We start from the raw sequence: 21616 nt of genomic DNA, 5'->3' as shown, positions 1-21616 counted from the left end.
TTGTAATTTAATTTTGTTTGTCAGAAAGTACCTATCTCCACAATTTTAATAGGTAACATTGTTGTTAATTCATTTTGAATGTGTTATCTAGTTTAATCTACAATGGAGAAGATGAAAATTATCTGTTTTGACCGCAATTAATCTGTAAGTGCATTCTATTATCTATTGTCACTGTTTTCCAACCTCCTTTATCTATTAACAATGACGTAATAATGTAATTATTAATGTAATGTTTTTGCCAATTTTGTTGTTCTATAGTAACAAATTACGATTGTTAACATTATTTTACATTGATATGATATAAAATAAATGTAAGAAACCTTTGAAATTATGTGCGCAACTAAAAATTCAAGATTTTACTTCGAAAGTTGCAGTTTTAACACTGGAAGAACAAGAACTTATATTTAAATACATCGCGTGAGCAACAATAACTCTTTCCGTTTGTTTTATTCTCGTTATTGACGGCTGACATAAATTTCAAATTGAAACGTCCTGGTTTTTGTAATCTTTAATTGATAAAATGGTTTTCTCGTTGGAACATGACATCATAAAAGTCACCAGTTTTATTGTCAACACGCCAACAGCAATTGTTGCTCATGCGATAGCTGAGGACATTACTACTTATATTCGCCCACTACGCGGTGTAAATTTTATAAAATTGAGTGGTATAAGTTGTGTTTTGTGGACAAATTTGTCAAAGTATCAATTGCAAAAATGTCAAAACCAAGTAACAATCAACATTGCATTCTACGCAGAAAATCAAGCGGCAACGCAGTGTAATTAGATTTGACTTTTGACAGGGCGGAAATAAAAATGTTTGGTTAGGATCACGTTAGGATGGTATCGATGGTAGTGGCTTATAAAAAGTGAGAATAAAAAGGCAAATTACAGGAATCTTGAGAAAATGGGTATTTTAATCACGACCTGCTGTATTATAACCACTGACCTCTATAAGGTGTTATAGAGGTCAGTGATTATAACCGGCCTGTTCAAAAGTGTAATTTGAGTGATCCCCGCAGAGCGCTAGTGTACGGGCGCTTTTTGGGGATATTATCCATCTTAAGTTTTTGTCACCGAGAGTTTTTCTCGTTCAAATGACATTCGAATTTAAAATCAAAAATTAAAAAATACAGTTGTATTCGGTATTGTTTTAGAAAGAAAATATGAACTTACTGTTCTCAATCTTAACTCTAAAATCATGTCTAAACATATTTTTCCGCATTTTTATTCTTTAGAAGCGCCCGTACTGTGGCGCCCTCATCGGCGAAAATTGGCTCTTTCTCGGAAACATTTTCGCAATGCTTTTTTAATGAAATGAACAGGCCGGTTATTATACAGCAGGTCGTGATTTTAATTATGAAATTTCTTTGCGCTTGCGTGTAATAACTCGTGAATTGACAGAAGAAATGGATAAAAAGGTCTGGGATCTTAGTAATATCAAAATTAGCATTACATACTGTCGCGAGCAATAAATTTTGGTCGTCAATGTCACTTCAAAATTTGGTTAGATTGTCACAAATTTAAAAAATTTCCCTGCCTGATTATGTCAACAAAGTGTCAAAAAATTGAAATACAAATGACAATTCATGTCATACAACATGATGAGAGGTTATGATATCTACGACTGTTTTACATTACAATGGAGCATTTTCGATTGTGTCAAAGAATGACCTTGACGACCAAAATTTATTGCTCGCGACTGTACATATATCTATTAACTACTATACTCGAAATGTTTTGGATATGGATTGTCAAACTCAAGGTCGCTTAAAACTTATGATTGAACTGTACATTAGTGAGATCTGTCATAAATTCCAATAACCTTATTGGCACGCCTAGTTACTTTTGCTGGTAGTGCCAACTTAACCCCAATCCACATCCATAATGTTCCGACTGTACATGGGTAACGTCGTAGAAATCTTTACTTTGCTCGAGAGTGAAGCAAACATTGCCATGGGTGGGAGCAGTATAGAAACATCTTCTCAACTACTTTGTTAAGAGCAAGTATAATGTGCGCATGGCAGGAATTGGGAAATTTATCAAATATTAAAAATGAAGTCGTGTTATTTTTGGCAAGATTAATTCCAGAATACAAACTTTAACGTTAGGTAATTATTTATTTATAATACAGTTATTGAAAACACAATTATTAAAAATAATTTGAGAATCTGATAGGAGTGGCATGCAATTTTAATCACTTTTGACAGATGACAGAGTAGTAGGACGTTTTTATCCCGATAAACATTTTTGATTGGATAAAAGCAAGCGCTCTGATTGGCTGAACACGCACGTTTGATGTACGTGGGAATTAATAATTTTTAAAGTGTTTTCTACAGATAATTCGATGACTAATGACTAATAAAGCACTTTCCCGTGCTTTCCGTTTCTCTGCTCGATCTTTAAAACCAAAAAGATTTTCGATGAAAACATATTTTGGTTTTACGCCACAACGTGGAAATAAATGGAAACATGCTTCTGGTTCGTTTTTTGGCACGTGCCACAGCCAAAAACAACAATTTGCTTCGTCGATCTTAATTTTAGTCATTTTTTAATACATAATAAATTTCAATTAAACCATCGTTTTGTTTTAAGAACCACTGAAATAGCCACCGACTTGAGTATGACTTTGCTTAGTTTATACAATTCACACCAGATGTCTCACTGACAAATGGATTCCCGAATAACACTGAATTTTTATTTTACTGCATATGTGGTTGCCTAACTTCAGGAGTTTCGCTCAAAGGCTCCCTTATAAATGTGAAAAAATTTGTAATGAGTTAAATGGGGGTATTTTGGAGAAATTGCTCCATCTGTGTTTTGATAAATCATAAAAATAACCAACGTAGAAAAAGTATTAAAAGATACATTTTTTTCGCCATATTGTATATATGAGCTAGAATTGGCATTATCGTATATGCTATTATAATGATTGCATTCTTAATTCATAAATTGTTATTCATTTGTAACAATTTGTTAAAGTAATTATTTGTCAAGACGCTGCGAGAAATTTCTCTCGGGGAAGCTATTAAAGCTATTACGTTGGGATTTAGAGCGGTTCTAATCAAAGCAACTCACTAATTTATTAAGAGCATAATAATCCACTGTCTCAAGGGTGGTTGTAAGTTGGATGACAGCAGATTAAGAGAATCAGAATCTACATGTGATAGTAGCTTCATAATCTTCGTAAATTTACATTTTAATACGTCTGTTCGTCGTTGGAATTCTCCCAACTTCAACCAAAGTTATTGAAAATTTTTACGAGAAATTTCGCAACAAAAGCAACCCCCTCTGATGAAAGCACCACTGGTTGTTATTAGCCGAGATGTACAATTAGATCACATTAATTTTAATCAAGTCTGGGTACGCCGGCAACACTTTCAATTAAGCTTTCATAAAATTGGAATTATGTCAACAGTAGAGAAACTCCCAAATTAACGGATTAAGTAGAGTTTTTCTGCGTAACGTTCCATTCATTATGATAAATTCAAATTATCACGTTCTGAACTCGTCGAAAAAGAGATTTGGTAAATCGTTTAAACCGACTTGATATATTAATTACGTTGAGTAATTTTACTTCAACAGAGATGCAATTTTCTCCTGATTAAATAAATTACCTCCTGTAATTTTGCCGTGGACGGGGGTTGTTTTTGATGAAATTAATTCATCACAGGAGGAAAATCGATAATCTGTTTTGACATTTCGTTGCACATTAATGTGGGTTTATTTGAATTCCACAAATAAAATTGCCAGAGGAAGTATGAATAAATGTCGTCTGGTTCAAGAGTTTAGTCTTTCGGTGACCTCCCCGTTCGGAAACGATCTGATAAACTCGGATGAATAATTAAAAATCGCTTTATTTCGATATCGACATAAATAAGTGATTGCAAAATAATATCCGTCGTTTCGAAATTCGACCTTATTGGTTCATAAATTAATTTTAAATTAATTCCCCGGAGATAAAATCGATGGAGGCGGATCGACGGTGCAGACGCTTAAAAAAAAGCCACAACAACCGTTCAAAAGCTTTGATTATTTTATTAAGTTGGTCCTTTTCAATAACATGTCAGCATTCAGTCGAGCACGTCCTCGGTGAGATTGTGCCAGGCCTCGTGTCTGTGATCAGGATAACGAATCATGTCGAGCCACTGTTTCAACCTTAATCCTTTCGATCCGGTCCCTCCTATGATCAAACCTCCCAAATAATCGTTACTCTTGCCGTAATCCTTGTCGTAGACGGTGATGTAAAGGCTCTGGGTGGCCAGCTCCGTGGGGCGAGTTTCGAAAGCGAACTCCTCGTTATACACCGGATTCAGATTCTTCCACTTGATGGACGACTTATGTTTCCTGTGGTAAGGGTCGGGACGCAGTTGCCTGAGAAAAACAAACGTCAACTGCAGAAGGAATCGTTTTTTTGTATCCCTATTGAATAATGCGTTCATTACGTATGCGTTAAATGTTAAGTAATGATATCTATTTCCCACGGCCGTGAGTCATGACTCGTTACTCCAAGGCCCAAGGGTTGTCATCAATCGTAAAATTGCATGTGCAAACATTCAAAATACATTCATTTTATATGCGTTAGATGTTAAGTAATGTTATTCATTTTGCACGAGCTTGAGTAATGAATCATTACTCCAAGGGTTGTGACCACTCGCGAAATTGCGAGTTTATTTAGTGTATTTTTTATTAAAAATAGTATGTAACAAATGAATTTCAGTAGTAAAAATGGTATAATTGGTACAGTTGGTTGCAAAAAAACGGGAACTGTCAAAATAAAATTCAATAACATTTTTTAAAATTATTTGACAGGTATTGTCAAGTAGACAATTAATTGACAAATGGACAAAACCAAATTTACGTTAGGAAAATTTTCGTTTTCGTTTTTTTGCAACCAACAGTACCAACATCTTCGAAAAAGTATCTTATTATACTCGCGTGTAATGACTAGTATGGAAGCCTGGGCTTGGTGGAAAATTGTGTTATTGAAAGGAGGGTTTAAGTGTTTTTCCCTCTCTAGCTTTTTTTTTTGTAGAAAATTTACATTGGAGAAAGCCACTGACAAAAATGGTAATGAAATAAATGTTTTTGGAAAAATGTTGCAAGGAAACTACGTATTTCATTTGTTACATCATTCACTCTCTTTTTTTTAAGAACGAGATAATATCGGGTGTTCATTTAAATGTATCCTCATTATGGCTCATGATGGCTATTACTCGCTCGGATGAATTAAGCCACTCGCCTGCGGCTCGTGACAGAAACTCATCCTCACGAGTAATAGCCATCATTATCCACTCATTGAATAATACACTATTATTTTGCCTCTTTCATAGTCAGGCCGGGTAATTCTGGCGCTACCCTAGTAATTTATAAAAGTGTTAATTATTTGAAATTTTGTAATTATTGTTACTTAATTCTTGTACTCAAAGCAGCACAAGTTATCTTCATTTGATTGTTTTTGAATTGTTTCCGGTTTTTTTCTCCTTTCAATGTATTTATTTATTCTAAAATTTGCTACAGTGTGTTACTTTATTCAAACACATGAAACAGTCGACTCTGTTAAATAAAAGGCCCGAGAGAAAGAGCACGTAAGACCACCTCACAAAGAAGAAGCAACTCAAATTCTTACAACAGTATCAAATTCACATTAGAATAAGTGATTAATAAAAAATACAATTAATAACAATGTTGCTGTACTTAATAGATTCAGAAGCGGTATATTATTTTTAGGTTTTGGCCATGTTTTAAACATGTAACAAGCTAGGTATTGGTTTACACGTGGCCGCCACGTGCTTCAATTCCCACACTTATTGAATCACGTTAGAATTGTCTTCATTCTATTTTTACTCGTTAAAATGAATGTTTTATTTTATTATGTCACGAACTGTTGTTTTTTTTTTATTGAAAAATAGCTTTTTTCGGTCTCCGTCTAAGCGTCTTGAAAATGGCATTCATGTGCCTTGGCAAGAAAATCGAAACAGGAATTTTTAATGAAATATTTTAGGTTGGCGGCACTGAGTGTCAATGTCATGTGGAATTTTTGTACAATTTTTTAAGTGTGAAATATTGATTTTGGGCAATTGAAGGGGGTTATCAGACTTACGGGCGGGCGGCCACCAAGTCAACAACGGTTTTGAATATTTGGGGAATTGATTGACTTTTGTGGTGGTCTTTATTTGCTTTAAATAAATTGTCACCCGAAATTGTTTCGTTAATCACACGGCCAGAAACTGTTTTGCCTCGGCTGACGCCTCTGCCCACAAACCGTGCTCGCACTTGCAAAGTGCTACAAAGAACTATTTCAAATGTAAGATACTCACAACTTGACGAAAGGATCTGAAAACCCGTTGTTATCCATCGGAAGCAGGTTGGCGCACCTGCAGACCATCACCAGCAGCGCTCTCCTCTTCGTGCTGTAACACAACGACAAAAGAATCTGCCCCCTGGACCACGAGTCGTCGAACCACTGGTTCATCTCGGGCGCCGGCAGCGGCCCCTTCTGTTCGTGTCTGAGTTCCTCCAGAGGTGCGGCCACGTAGATGGTCTTCTGGTGTTTCAGTTTGGCGAGGTTGACTCTGGTCTCGCCCATGTAGTCGTGACCGTACTTGTCGTCGTCGAAGACGAGAATGTGGAGGGACTTCTTTGCGAGGTCGGCTTCGCTGATGTCGTAGAAATTTAAGTTCTCGTTGAATTCTGGATTTCGCGTCTTGTGAACGGTCTTCGTCTTCAGACGGGTGGCCTTTTTGCCGTCGGGGAGGATGTTCAGTTTGCAGAAGGGATCCGAGAGACCGTTGATGTCCATCGGTATGAGATTTTTTGCACGATAGACGGTGCATATCAAGGTCGCGGTTACAGGGTTGTAGGTCAGGGAGAGTTCGATGGTGCCCATTGACGTGTCTGATGGTTTGTGTTCATCTATCGTGCTCTGGAAATGAACACGTCATAAAAACAACATAACAATAACAATATTAATTTGAAACAATAATATACAGACTGTCCATAAAAGAATGTAGGGTCGCACATGGCTCTGGAATTTGACTTTGCCACCTCGTTTAAATTCATGAAATACTAATCGCAAAATGTCGAACATTCACAAGCTATCAACACAAAGTCAACTTAACCTCATTTCAGCTTTGTCCTGCTTTGTTGTTTCTTACGTTCCTGGTCTCTTTATTCTTAAAAAAAAGCTTATAATTTGCGGTGTTGTTACAAAGGTATTGTTTATATCTGTTTTTATATTGAAAATCGGCATAATTTTATAATTTCTCAAATATTTTAGAAGTACTTAATTGCTGAAATCGTCTTCACACTTGAACATTATTCGATTTCTGGTGAAAGAGTCGGCAAACTTTCAACGCTTACTAGGATCCCACATTCATTTATATGTATTATAATTATAATAATTATGATCAAAGTGAGGTTATGTATCTGAAGGAAATGTCAACACATAGCAAGTGAAAAACGAGTTGCGTTTGTGGAAGAGGGAGAGAAAACCACGACCGCTTGATCACAAGATTTTTCGAACGCTCGTTACATGTTGAATATTTTGGATATCTTGTTGCATATTTCGCTAAAAAAATACTACATATTTATGTGCATATTTCCCAACTGAATTCCCTCTTTCTGTGAAATTCATTTCCAATAAAATTTCACATGTTTTATAAATATTCCATTAAAAAAGCTTTGTTTCTTTGAGGGTATAGGTACAAAGTATTTTCTTTGATGACAACTACAGGACAACACACAACAAAGCAAATAATAAAGTAGCTCAGTTAAAACGCAATATTATATATTTGGACAAGATTTCTTTGTTTTTCGTACACTGTATCATTTAATATTTATTTTATGTTTTTTAAAAACACAGCAATTAAGATTGTTAATATTTAACCACCGTGAAATAAAATAATTTCTTATTAAAGACTGAAACAAACACCTGTTACGGCTTAGCGTGAATTGTTAATTAAAAATAATTCATTAAAGAATTATTAACGAAAATATATTGATATGAAAGAACAATGGTTCTGCTGGTGATGAAAAATTAACGATATCTTTGTCCGAAAAAATCCAATATAAAAATACGTATTTATTTGTGCTGCACCTGAATATTTTATGTGAAAATTTTGATACAATATTTTCCGGTGGGAATTTTCCTTTGAAATGCGTGTTTAAAGACTAGGTCGCTTGAGTTCGCTTCTTGCTTCACTTAAGAACTGGATCATATTTCATCGCTTCATCGATCACTCTTGCTAAACGTCACGTTTCTGGTAGATAAGATAAAACACAAAGTGCACGTCATCGGTACGTCCGTTCACATAATGAAACGGACACGGCGATCGCCCTTCCCGCACCGTCGGGTACAAGTTGGGGAAGGTAAATAGATCATTTCACTCATCAAACAACGAGGAAAGTTTCAGTTTGTGATAGTTAGTTAAACTGTTTCGTCAGATTTAGTCGAATTAGTTGTGCAAACGCAGACTAACCTTGAAAACGCTGCTGCTGACGCTGGATGTGCTCGGGGAGATTTTCTCCTCGCTCCTGGTGTCGCTCCAGTTCCACTCGGAGAGGGACCGGCTCACCGTGGATTCCCTCCGGGAGAGTTCGGAGCTGTCCCCTGACGCCTGATCCTTCTCCCACGTCTTCGCCTCCGCTAGACTCATCGAGCCCATGTAGCCCTTGAGGGGTTCCACGTCCTTGCCCAGTTGGGCCTCGCTGGAGCTCGTTTGCCTGCTGAGGGGAACGAGGGATTAACACGGCGGCGAGACCTGAAGGGGAGACTTACTTGTACGTCGACATCGCGGGTGCGTCTTGGACGGACTCGTGGACATCTGTAAAGTATCGACAATCGAAGCCATCATTTATAAAAGGACGGTACAGTCCGATAGACAAAGTTCCGTAATTATAGAGGGACGGTATTTGGAAGCTCGTGAATATTTAAGAGGATATAATTAAGCCTCGAGGGAGGTGAATTATTGATCAGGTGGTGTGCCGCTAGGAGGACCCGCGGAAGGCGCGGGAGCATCCCCGAGGTGCAGAGGGGCGTGCAAGTAGAAAAATTAGAGTGGAAGAAGATACCGTGCGTGCTTTCCGTACTGGAATTTCTCCTGTGAATCTTGCTCCACACCTTTCGTTCTTCGTCGGAGCTGCTGTCGTCCTCCCTGTGGGCACCTTTGGCGTTCCTCAGGATTTTACTCCCGCCTTGTCGGTAATTCGCGGGCTTTTCGCTGGGGAGTATGTACTTGGGGATGCTCTTGAAGAACCAAGCCCCCGATTTCTTCCAGATCTCTCTGGTTTCGGCACATATTAAGCACAACCAATAGTTTCTGGAACTGGGGAGAAACGCAATGATGGCAGTGGAGGAAGAGGAGGACGGCCTACCTGGTAGTTTTCGCAGGACAGGATTCAATGGCACACTTTTGACAAACGAGACGTCTGCAATCTATGCAGAGGACCTTTTGGGCACCCAACATGCCGAAGCCGTCTCCGCACAGGAGACACTGGGAGGGGTTTCTACCGAGGGCGTTGCGTCTCATGTTTTCGAGCCGTTCGACCAAACGACCCACCTAAAGACAAACAGTTTTGTTTAGAGAGAATGACAGGAGGAAAATGAGGTGGAAGAAAAAATCTAAAGGGGATTTTAGAAAGACAAAGATAAATAACGTACAAGAAGAACTACATGGAGTTGGTGGAACTTGTAGATCTCGTGTTTTGAAAAAGAGAATTTTTGAAAGTGTAGGTACTGGATTCTCTCATGGACTGTGACCTTGGAAATACACTACAGAGAGACGACTCTTACGTAATGATGTGATGAGACCGATATTCGTCGTTTGCGCAGATATGACTCATAGCCCATGAGAAAATCCAACACCCCTACCGTTCTTGAAGGACCAAATTTATTTTGTTTGGAGTCTACCAAAGTCTTTTTAAAAGCGAAGTTAGATCGCGAGTTTTGTTTTGTTTATTACCTAAGCAGATTGTTCAGTTGGGAGTCCAGAGACCAAGAAGTTTATTATTTTAAACATTTTAGTGCCCGGAACTTAGTTTTACATTATGTTCGACTGAAATTGTATTCAGAACAAGAAACAAATAAGTTAATTTATTAGCAGATAAAACTCTAATGGAAGTTGGAAGTTTCTTGTAGAGTTCCCGTTCGTGGTAGGGTGGTGTATTTAAAGAACTAACTTTCTAGTTTTTAGTACGCTTTGGACAGACTTTTGTTATTCCTTTTAAGCCTAAATAAGTTTTGTGAAAGAGGAAAGTCCTTGGGAATATAAATGGAGTTGCTCACATGTCAGTTCATCTCTGTAGGTCATTTTTAACGTAGTAATAATTAACGCAAATTTCAAGAGTGTTTTGATGTAACATGGAATATGAAGTAGATACTAAAATACTGTTGAAACATGTTACACAATAATTTTCGAACTAACTGCTTAGCTTGTAATTAATTACTCCGGGGGTAAACATTTCAACAAATATTACGCATTTCTGAAATTATTTTATAACACCACTTGGGGGATTCCAGATTATGGAATGTGCAAATACCACACTTCGTTAGCAAAATACTTCCACATTAATGAAAATTTGGAACAAAATTAAAATTGAAATTAATCGTTGTTATGGTTTCGGCACTTTCAGCATTTAAGAGGATGTGGAAATCATAAAGTACGTCTAAAAAATTGTTTGAAATTAATTGTTGTTATGGTTTCAGCATTTAAGAGGAGGTGGAAATCATAAAGTATGTCTAAAAAAATTGTTATCAAAGTCGCCTTTGGATTTATAACGGTAGTTACTTAAAACAAGAGTTCTTTACGATTATGCCGCAAATTGCCTCCAGTTTTTCTAAATAGAGCAAATAATGTCAAAGTTTCTACGACAAAAGTGTGACATGTGTCAAATACAACTCTACCAACACTAAGCCATGCATTTATAAATCCAGAGGCGACTTTGATGAGACATTTTTTTTTTGACACAACAAAAAAGAATAGTTATTTACAGTAAGAGTGAGGAAGGCAAGGCTTTCGTTCACGTGAATTGCTCCGCTTCGTGGACGATGCAATTCAAGTGAGCGAAAGCGGCCTTACTCTCGAGTGCTGTATTTGGTTTTGTTCGATACTTCGTTAGAGAGTGAGTCTGTAAACTTTGTATTCAGAATTTTAAATAAATATGAATCACATTTTTGGGCGGATTTGTTGCTATGGAAAAAAATAAAATACAAAATAAGCAAAGTTCTGTAACGTCAGTAAAGTGGTTGTGTACACATTGTGGAAATTGTGGAAATGGATAATGAAGGGTTATATGTTCCTGATGATGTCGTGGGTACCAAATGTTGCCTAAAAAATCAAAATTACGTTACCAGAAAGAATTGGAAAAATTTACGAGTGAATGAAAACCAGTGAGTTAAAGACAGTGAGCAAAAAACGATGAGGAAAGTGAAGTGAACGAAAGAGAAACCGTCACACATTGGTAACTATGGATACAGACTCGCTTTCTAGGGAAGTATCGAACAAAATAAATAGAAGATATCTTCAGAGGTCCTGCAGTAATTGTTTCATTGAATTAATCGAAAGAAAGAGAGAAGGAATAGAAATGAAAATGAAAACATACTGATACAGTATACGTAAAGGAGTAGCAGAGACTGGTTGGTTAATTGAAGGAATTAGAAGGAAAAAGCAAAACACTTTGGAAAACACAAAGAAGTCTTTTCAAACTCCAGACCTGAGTACTGTTGAATTTCTATGGAACAAACTGGACTTGGAAATACTCAAGTTGATTTCAACAGTACTTAAACCCGGAGATGGTGTTTGGATCTTTTGTTTGTCGTTAAAAAATGAGTGGAAGATGATGATTAGAAAAAGTCCTTTTTAACCGAGAGAAAGGTAGTATCGGTGGTACCTTTCGTCAAAAAATAAAATAAAAAGGAGTTCTTGATGAGGTCACATCGATTTACCCTTTCCTGTTCGGTGAGATCGACTTCCTCGGCCCTCTTAATGACGTCCACAATGGCGGCTTGTTCTTCTGGACCCAACGGTTGATTAACAGAACTGCCATGGCAACTGAGCGACGCCGTCTTCACGCTCCATCCCGTCTTGAGCCTGCGTTTCAATCAACCGTATCAGAAAGATTTCCATGCGTACAGCCTGCCGCTAATTAATTTAATTAAATTGTAAGGAAGACGGAAAAGGAAAAATCGAACTGGAAGAGGCTACCAATTAAAATTTCGACGTAGAATTTTAATTAGCGGTGACGTCGACCCGAACCGGGGTATCACACGGGAAACAAAAGACCGTGTTCATTTCGCCCACGTCTTCATTCTTCGACAATTAGTGTTTTACCCCGTAAAACGTTCCGTAACGACGTTGTCATTTCACCAGAAGCAAAATAATTGGATATCGATGAAGGAGTCGGAAAATCTCGTTACGTGCGTCGCGTTCGGTTTTTAATTAACAGACACGTCATTTGATGCGGAGATTCGAACCGGTCGAACAACACCATCTGCTAATGATAAGATATTACCAGAGATTAGTGATAATAACAGTGATAATGCGAGCGAAGTTCAAACAATGTACGAAGAGTATTAAAATGGGGACGGTTGCAGTGTGCATAAGATAATACCCAAATAAAAATTTCGATATTAAAAAGGGTTTCCTTGTTACTAATGTAAGTACATCAATATTTTCAAAGTACGCTATTCATTGTAGTTCCTCCAATATTGGAAGTATGTATTCCAGACGCAAAGAAAATTTAATCGAGTAATGGAGACTATTGCTATACATACTAGTAAAAGACTTTTCTTTAGTTATTTATGGAACTTGTGTGTAAAGTACTGCTTTTTTCACGAGAGGGAAGTTTACACGCACGAACGTAGCGCGAGTTGTAATCCAATATATAAAAAAGTACTTCAGCCACAAGTCGCATATATCATTTTAATCATCTTCAGATTCCTTCCCAAAACTGCATCATCGGGAGTGCCACAAGGTGCCAATTTGGGAACATTGTTATTCCCAACTTTGTCAAGTACTTACATTTTTCTCTTTCTTCCTGTGCTCTAGGTTTTTGCTATAAAAACTGTGTAGAATTCAAAAACCGAATGACGCTATAATGTTGCTATTTTTTCATTGATAACGTCCAAATTGGAATGTCGCTCCATTATCATTAGGTGTTACTCTCGGTGTTACTGTTATTGTCATTATGAAGGTATCAAAGTTCCAATAAAAACGGAGATACGTATCACAAGGATATGAATCGCAAAGCTAGAAACTGTAATTTTGCAAGTGTAAGTAATTTGCAAAATCGTTTCTAGCCGTGTAATACACAACATTTTTCGGCCGACAATTTATTTGTAGCAAAATATAATAATTTTGTTAAAATATTACCTGGTTGCCGCCCGCCCATAAGTCTGATAACCCCCTCGGCCTCTACTGATTCGACTTCTGCTACACACAATGTACAGTTCGCGATCAAGGATAGAAATTTGCTCAACATTAATATTTCACACTTAAAAAATTGTACAATGACATTGACATTCAGTGCCGCCAACCTAAAATCTTTCATTAAAAATTCCTGTTTCCTGTTTAGACGAATGGAAAATCAGTATTTCCTAGATTAAGGCCGAAAAATAACAGGATTTTGGTGATTTTTCGGTCTTACCAACCCCGCGAAATATTACTCTACAGAGCCCTTGCCTTGAAATTCCAGTTCGTTTGAAGTAGCTTAATTAACTGGCTTTTCAGCGCTTTGATGGAGCTTACTGGCGAATGCATTACGCATCAGAGAGATATTGTAGAATTTTTTTTAATTAATTAATTTCATTTGAAAATATGAGCTTCTAAATTTAATACGACTCGAGGATATTTGTATAAAAATTTGCATTGTAACGTAATGAAATTAATTAAGTATGATACAACGCAGACATAATTAAAAGTAAGTGTGGAGAAATGCTTTTGTTCAGAAATATTTCATCCGTAATTTACAGTTGCATTATTCAGATCATTCGAGTCTAAAGATAAATTGTTGATGCGCTGTAATTTTTGTCCCGTGACAGCGCTCATTATTCTGGTGAAGCACAGAATTGTTTTATTGACAAGCACGTACACCGCGAGGGTGGTTCATCAGTTGTTGTCCGCAATATAAAACAAAAGGGACTATTTTGTTTCCAAAGACTTGAACGTATTAAGTGTGGCGATGCTGAAGGGCCTAAAACAATTTGTGTTTGTCTTTAAAACTGTCAAAAAACAAAGACAAAAGCATTCTATAAGAATTCAGAAAACTCTTAAGTTCTGCTGTGGGGATTGGCAGAGGTCTTTCTCATGAATCATGATACTCCTCAGGGCTCTATTTCGTTTCGTTTGTCAACGATATTGTTTGTTATTGTATAACAGTGAGATAGAAATTGAAGTTGCAGTAAATGTCATGAATTGCAGTCTGTACTGTTTTTCATAAAAAATGAGATTTGTCATCTTTGGTCACCAATTCAATCAATAATAAATTTCATAATAATTTTTTCAGAATTTGCGTCTCTAATAGGTCTATTATTGTATTCAATTTGGTGTCGTTTATGGCTATGTAATAAAGCACTCGTGGTTTAATAGATCTCTAAGAAATTTTTTATCAATATTTCAGTGTATTATTGTCATTTACACCAAAAAACTTACAATATTAATGTTCAAACTCTACTTTTTAACATCTGTTGCAGTTGTAGTTGCATCCGTTACCTTGAATTACCAATTAACACAAAATTCCCTAGAATTTGTAAATTTAATTTTTTTATTTAAAAATTAAAACAAGGGTGCAAATTCTAAAAAATAACCTAAAAACTCGTTTTATAAGGGCATTGGCGCACTCGTCCCGTAGAAAACTCCCCTACGGCTCGTTATCTACACATGGCACTCGTGCGCCAAGTCAACCCTTACAAACTCGTTCTTTAATATACTATTTATTTTTCGCTCCTTAAATTGAGTCAGTAAGTACAACTTAATGGTTGTTTATTTATTTTTTATAAACAATAACAATATTAAGAAACGATTATAAGAATCTAGGTAAATTGCTCGAATGCAATTGCTCGAAGACGAATTGCTCGAAATCAGCTGGTCGAAAGTCAATTGCTCGAATATGACTTTGCTCGAATTGCAAGTTCCTCGAACGGCAGTTTCTCGAAAATGTTTTGCTCGAAAGTAATTATCATACCCAGGATAATGCGGTGATTGTTATTACAAAGGCCACATCCGTATTGCATTTAATAAATTAAAAAAAAAACTGTTTTACACAAAATTTTTAACTTCTGATTTTTACACTGATAAGAGAATTCATTTCTAAAATTTATAAACGAAATTACCGAAGAAAAATATGAATTAGATTTTAAATCAAACGATATTAAAAATGTGAAGACTGGTTTTATTTATGATGTGGGATTTGTAATTGCGGTAAGGCGGTAAGGCCGTTACAGATCTTCGGGTGCAGGCATTTGAGATTCCATTATTTTCTCCAAGGCCGCAACAGTTTTTTTTTTTTATAAAACAATAAGTTTATGCAATATACAATTGGGATATAAGGTTAGTAAGTGCATTATAACAGAATCGAGAAATTTTTTTACAGGAATATTTTGAAGGCATTAATGTCATTGTTACCACTAGTCCGTAATTACTAATAATTACTAATTACACTCCAATTACACATTTTCGACCATGTAAATTCGAGCAAAACATTTTCGAGAAATTGCAGTTCGAGGAACTTGTATTTCGAGAAAAGTTACAATCGAGCAATTTCATTTTCGAGCAATTGATTTCGAGCATTTGATTTCGAGCAACTGCATTCGAGGAATTTGCCGGAGACGGCTATTTATAACCTCAAACTTAGAAAAACATAACCTATTTCAACAGACAGCTTTACTACCAAATTAAATGCATAATTTCCATGGCCTCCAGTTATGCCAAAACAACGTTAATGCATTTGTACACAATAAAATAATATTAAATTAATATATATATATATTTTTTTAAATATTTGTGATTTTTAAGGATGCGTTGTTTTCGTTTCAAAGTTTTAGTTTCAATGTTTTAATATTACTATGCCCCATAGAAATAATTAAAATTTATTTTGCACGTGAAGCAGAGGACAATTAAATATTTATTTAACAATGCATATGTTTTTAATTTTTTTATTTTTATATGTATTTAATTTAATGCTTTATATGGTGCAATATGATAACACAGGCCTGCAAAACAAAACTTTTTAATCGATGTTTTGATTTTGATAACTGATTTTGTATAACATTGGAGCCCTGATTACAAAAATACAATTCATTTTTTTGTATCACGTCAGGTTTTTTCACAATTAACAAAAAAAAAATAAGCAATTTATTTAGGAAAATAAGATGTTTATAATAATTCTTGGTTAATAATCTAACTAATTTTTTTATTCCTTATGAGAATGGCATCTTTAACGCTTTGTGAGGAAACTTCTTTTAATTGATTGCCTGCTGTATATTTTTTTTACATCGCGCTGTAACATCCAGCATTGATCATTGATACGCTCCATCTTCCTTGATATCACCTCTCCATTTGTTTTATATCTTGGTCAAGACGTTCCCCTTGTTCCTCTCTGACAGCACCAAGATTTTTAGGAAAAAGATTTAAGTGCGAAAAGAGTAAATTCACTTTCAAACTCATATTACAATTTCGAATATCCATATTGTTGTCCGATATTACAATATCGAAATTTTGAAATAATTCATTCATTCTAGGTGAACATTTCAATTTTAAGAAAAAACGATTTGTGAAAAAACTAGACGTGATAGCGCAAAACCAAAATCATTTTCGTAATCAGGGGGTCGAAATTCTTCAAAAACTGTCAATTTTATGCAAACATCGACATCAGTGCAGGCTTGTGTAATCTACCAATTCTGACACTTTGGCATGTTTCAGCTATTCGTTTATTTTATTTTTTTCTTCGGGGTAAAACAATGAAACTCGTCAAATTTGTTAAAAGCTCACTGATTTAATAGTTTCAATTTAAAATAAATACGAGAGTATTTGTTTTCGGACGATGACAGAACCGACATGATCCTACTTACCTGTTACTTTTGTGATTTTAATTGCTTATTATTGTTATCAAATCTTTGTTGACAGAGGCATTTTTCTGTCAAAACTTGACATTCATTAGGCTGACGTTAAAAGCTATGTATGTTTTATGTGCATTATGAAAATGTAATAGGGATCGAGATAGCTCTATAAATTGTATTTTGGGTTGCATTTTTACCTGGTCAGACTCGTCATCTTACGTGAATAACCCTGTATACTGTTTCAAATGAAAAAGTGTATCAGAAAAATCAAATTTATTTTCGATTAGGTTAGCGAATCTATCTACATTTCAATACATTTTCTGTAAAAGAAGAAGATGCGTTCATTTTTGAATTTGTATTTGCTCTATAGGAATATTGGAATATTTTATCAGCGCAAATGAAATTCTAAAAATGGCAAAGTCTTTTGTTAAATTTATAAATCTCTTGACAAATTGTGCTGAAGCTCAGATTTCTTGACGAGATTCTTACGATATTCCTTGGAGCTGCCTTGTATGCAGATAACAGGATGGAGAAAAATCCGATATTTATATTACGTGCAATGCTCTCCTCGAATTGAACGTGTTTAAAAGACGAGATAACAATCTTTCAAATATGTATGAATGGACCTATAGAGCTTATTGCTAATATAAAATAATAATATTTTGAAAATGTATTGTGTTCTAGAGTGCACTTTGTTATCATTTCAGGGGCTCATTCATGAAATTCGGCTCGATAAGGCGTTGCAAATTCAAAACCATGACAACCGACATTGTTGAAGCATTGTATTTGCCGTCGTTTTTATTAATAAATATTGTAAATTGAATTGAAATATTTCTATTACTCATACAGTGAAATGGTAATAATTTAACAAGACTATCCAAGTGATCGTTTTAAAAAATATTACCGTTGAGTTGCAAACTCTTTACGTCAGGTGTACCCCAAGGCTCAATTTTAGGACCGCTTTTATTCTCATCATAATGTAGATTTATTTGACATCGTTAATCATTTTACCATTCAAAAAGATGATACACAGTTGTTAATCTATACATTTGACAATATGACGTTATCCTAATGTAGATCATATGAAAAATTTAATCCAGATACGTGTTCTGTGATGTACTGGATCAAAAATATACTGTGTGGATAGTTTTTTTCTGCTTGACTATTTATTTTTGCACAAGTTTGAGATTTAGAAAAGTATGAGTACCTATAATTATTATCTGCTTTGATAAGTGACTTGTGTAACACGTTTCCATTTTTTTTTGATAATTTTTCACTTACAAACAAAGCCAAAAAAAATAAAAAGTAAATTTTACCAAAAAGTCAAATTCTGATTTTTATACTAACCTACCCAGATTTACTTCCTATAAATTATTTACGAAATCAGCGGAAAAAAACACCAATTAGATTTTGAATTAAACGCAATTTTACACTTTAACTTTGAAAATCATTTTTATTTATGACCTTTGTGCTGTTGTAAATTTAGGTGACAATGGGAAATGTCAATTTTATGGCAAAGCTGCAAATAAGAGGCTCAAAACGGTCGGCTAGGAGTGAATGGTCCTTTTGTTGGCAAATTATACCATTTGGGCCATAAATCACGCTTCTGGTTTGCGTTTAAATAAAAAAGCAAATTATTTAGCTAACCAAGCCAAAATTTCAGAAAACTAATAAAACTGTTATGGCCTTATTTATTAACAATTTTTTTTTTTAAATATCCTCAAATATACATTATCAGTAATAATTAGTTAGGTGTATAAAATTTCGACAATTTTATTTAATTAGAAGTCGGGATTTCGCGCGTGCGCGTATACGATGCCCGAGCCTGTATAGGGTATACTTAAGAAACAAAGTCATGCGATAATTGTTGTGCGGTATGCATTACAACCATGTTGTCATCGATTCGGTCAAATTTGTACAGGGTTATAAATTATTGTCCCATCGCAGTTGGTGATGTAGTTGAATGTGCCGTAAGCCTCATAACATGAGTGAGACGAGTATCGCCGATAGGTGGCGCTACCGGCGGTCGTGGAAATCTGTCTACTAGTTTGTCTAACGTTACGTGGCTGGCGGCACATCAAAAATTTGTGCGGGTTTTCAACGCCAACTGCGACGGGACAATCATTTATAATAACCCTGTATATTACAAACACCTAAAGGCTTCACCTTTTGAAACGAAATGCTAGTTCATTCAACAATGGTTTTTATTATGTACTACTAGTCATTAATTAGAAAAACAGGGCTCGGCGCTGGGACCACATTTGTTTATCATTACGGATATTTTTATCAGGTATAATTAATAATAATGATAATTCCTTTAAACCACTATTTACGAGTATATTATCATTTATTTTTCTATTCACCCACTTTTTACACGACATGCAGGTTGGAGTTTATTCATATGACATCACAAATTATAGACAATGCTGAAATGAAGTACCTACTGAAGCTGTGAAGCACAAGTTGCAACGAAACTCCGGCGGTCACCCATCCAAACAGTGACCGCACTTATGTTGCTTCACCTCATTGATCGAATGATGACAGTGCTTTAATACTAGCGTAGTTTTATTACTCTTGCTTTTTATTTATTAAATTATTTTCCAGGTAAATATTTGTTTATTTACTCTAGAACAGTAAGTACGAATAATTGCCTAAAATATTTTGTCTAGTATGTACAATTTTTTTTTAAATTTTCTTGTTTTGGTAAATGTACATTATGCCTTTTCGTCACGAATTCGTATCGAATTCCCCCGGTTCATCCAGACAATCCTTTTTATTGTCTGAGACAACAAAGTCGCAAAGTAAAATATTCTTGTTGACAATACTTACTTAGCTCTCAGCGCTAATTGTCTGTCGTTGGGACAAACAAATCTGTTGGTAGTGTCGCTCGATCCACAATCAACCATGTTTACAGTGTCCCCTCTGTTTACCCGTTGCCTTATTTCCCGTCGAAACTACCACCGCGACTCACTGGAAACTTCCGGAAACGCTCGTCTGGCACCGGAACGCGAAATCCTGCCGTCTCGACGGCCACCGGCACGGCACTGTCGCCTGTTGATATTGCCTGTTGCTCGCTCGGCGTCGCGACGTCTCCTTGACGTCACCCGAATCGATATTATTTCACACGTACACACGCATATCGGCCCGTTCCGGTCGTTTGCTCTGTCAGATTGCCATCGCGATGACAATGAGGGTGGACGTGCGGCGGCGGCGACGTTTCGTCAATTGGAAGGACGCGCCGGGACCGCCAATTATCCGGCCTTCCGGCCTCGATCCGATCGGAAAAGCGGAAAATCCGGTTAATGGGAGGACGGGACCGCCCGACGGACGATTATTCCGGTACGTCGGCTACGATCAGGGAGGGATTATTAAACGGAAAACAAATGAGGTGCGCACGCATTGTTTAGTTTTCTTTTTTTTGATAGCGATGTTGCAACGTGATCCGTGTTATCCGTGAGTGGTTTTGATCGATGGCTCTTCCAGAAGTGACAAGCACGGATGTGTCCAAACCTGAAGGAATTTGCTTCGATTTTATCAAAAGTTTTGAAGAGATTAAAGCGGGATTAAACCCTTCCCGTAATATCTAAACCCCGAATAAAGCAACCGTTCTTAATTCTCTTAAACACCACTTCCCGAAAGTGAATTGAATTCAGAACCTTTTGAACAACATTTAAATTTGGTAATGAGCTTACCGACAAATTTCCGCTTCTTGGGTATTTCTCTTCCATACAAGACTGCTCATTAGAGATCTTTGGTACTATCTGACGTTAAGAGCAAGACATTCTTAGAGAGGTATATTGTGATTGGTTAATTTAAAGCAATCAAAAATATACTCATAATAAGGTGGCTCGGTGGCCGCATGGCTGTCGGAGAAACTACTCCGAGGTCGCGGTCCCGATGCTAGTGGGTTCGAATCCCACCGAAGGGGGAGGATTTTTTCAAAGGAAAGAACCTCCGCCGGGCCATGGGTGTGTGTTTGTCTTTCAGGGGCTGACGGTAGGGTGGGTGAAAGAAGAGCGACACTCTTCCGACACCACCGCGAGGTCAGCAGGGTTCAAATCCCAGGCCGGATGGGCCCCTCCCGTGGATGTTTGTGCTGCAGTATTTCATGTTGTGTTGTCCAGAAAGAGAGGGTGGGCGTGGGCGTGGGTGGCCGGGAAAGTACCGCACATAAAAGGAAAAAGAAAGAGAGGAAAAAACAAGCCGACCGCAAGGTAGACCAGTACGGTGAAAAGGGAAAGGCTAACAAAAAAACAAAAAAAAGTACTCATAATATAAAGACAGTTCGAAATGTCTGCCTTCAGCTTCCAAACATAATGCTACTCTCTTCGCTTTTTGTTTTGAATGTTTAGGAGTGGAATGAGTGATGCACGTAACAAAAGCAGTACAATACAAGCCTTATATAAAAGTAAAACTTTGTAAAAGAAAAACAGGAATAGATGGTTTTGTTTGAATAAAATACATATGAACAATATTTTGCTGAAACAAAATCCGTTTAATTCGTAAACACAACAGTAAGTCATTACAATCGGTGTTGGGAAGTGTAACTGACGTAAAATTAGCTTC

At 36.4% G+C, this 21616-nt stretch overlaps 1 protein-coding gene across 2 annotated transcripts; it reads right to left on the bottom strand.

The window, feature by feature from the left end:
• Positions 1 to 4010: 4010 nt before the first annotated feature.
• Rph (Rabphilin) lies at positions 4011 to 20360 on the bottom strand. 2 transcript variants are annotated; one of them, XM_069045162.1, is made up of 8 exons: positions 19880 to 20360; positions 11942 to 12086; positions 9373 to 9557; positions 9070 to 9323; positions 8777 to 8822; positions 8478 to 8724; positions 6318 to 6922; positions 4011 to 4371 (listed from the first exon to the last, which is right to left on the bottom strand). In XM_069045162.1, exons 1-8 carry the CDS (start codon positions 19954 to 19956, stop codon positions 4071 to 4073), a joined length of 1860 nt encoding a protein of 619 aa, XP_068901263.1. In that variant the 5' UTR covers positions 19957 to 20360; the 3' UTR covers positions 4011 to 4070. The 2 variants fall into 2 exon arrangements, with proteins under 2 accessions (XP_068901263.1, XP_068901264.1); XM_069045163.1 differs by having other exon boundaries at positions 9088 to 9323.
• Between the last annotated feature and the right edge of the window lie 1256 nt (positions 20361 to 21616).

This window comes from Tenebrio molitor, chromosome 4 (genome assembly GCF_963966145.1).
Source record: "Tenebrio molitor chromosome 4, icTenMoli1.1, whole genome shotgun sequence".
NCBI classification, from domain to species: Eukaryota; Metazoa; Arthropoda; class Insecta; order Coleoptera; family Tenebrionidae; genus Tenebrio; species Tenebrio molitor.
The sequence above is the reverse complement of the archived record's forward strand: the minus strand, read 5'-3'. Positions and strand labels throughout refer to the sequence as shown.

Bases quoted from the DNA above. Each gene is read 5' to 3' on its own strand.
- Rph (XM_069045162.1), bottom strand. From the start codon at position 19,956: ATGGTTGATTGTGGATCGAGCGACACTACCAACAGATTTGTTTGTCCC. The intron at 9,324-9,372 runs GTAGGCCGTCCT...GTTTCTCCCCAG, and splicing joins TGTCCTGCGAAAACTACCAG to TTCCAGAAACTATTGGTTGT. The intron at 6,923-8,477 runs GTTAGTCTGCGT...GTTCATTTCCAG, and splicing joins TCAGCAGCAGCGTTTTCAAG to AGCACGATAGATGAACACAA.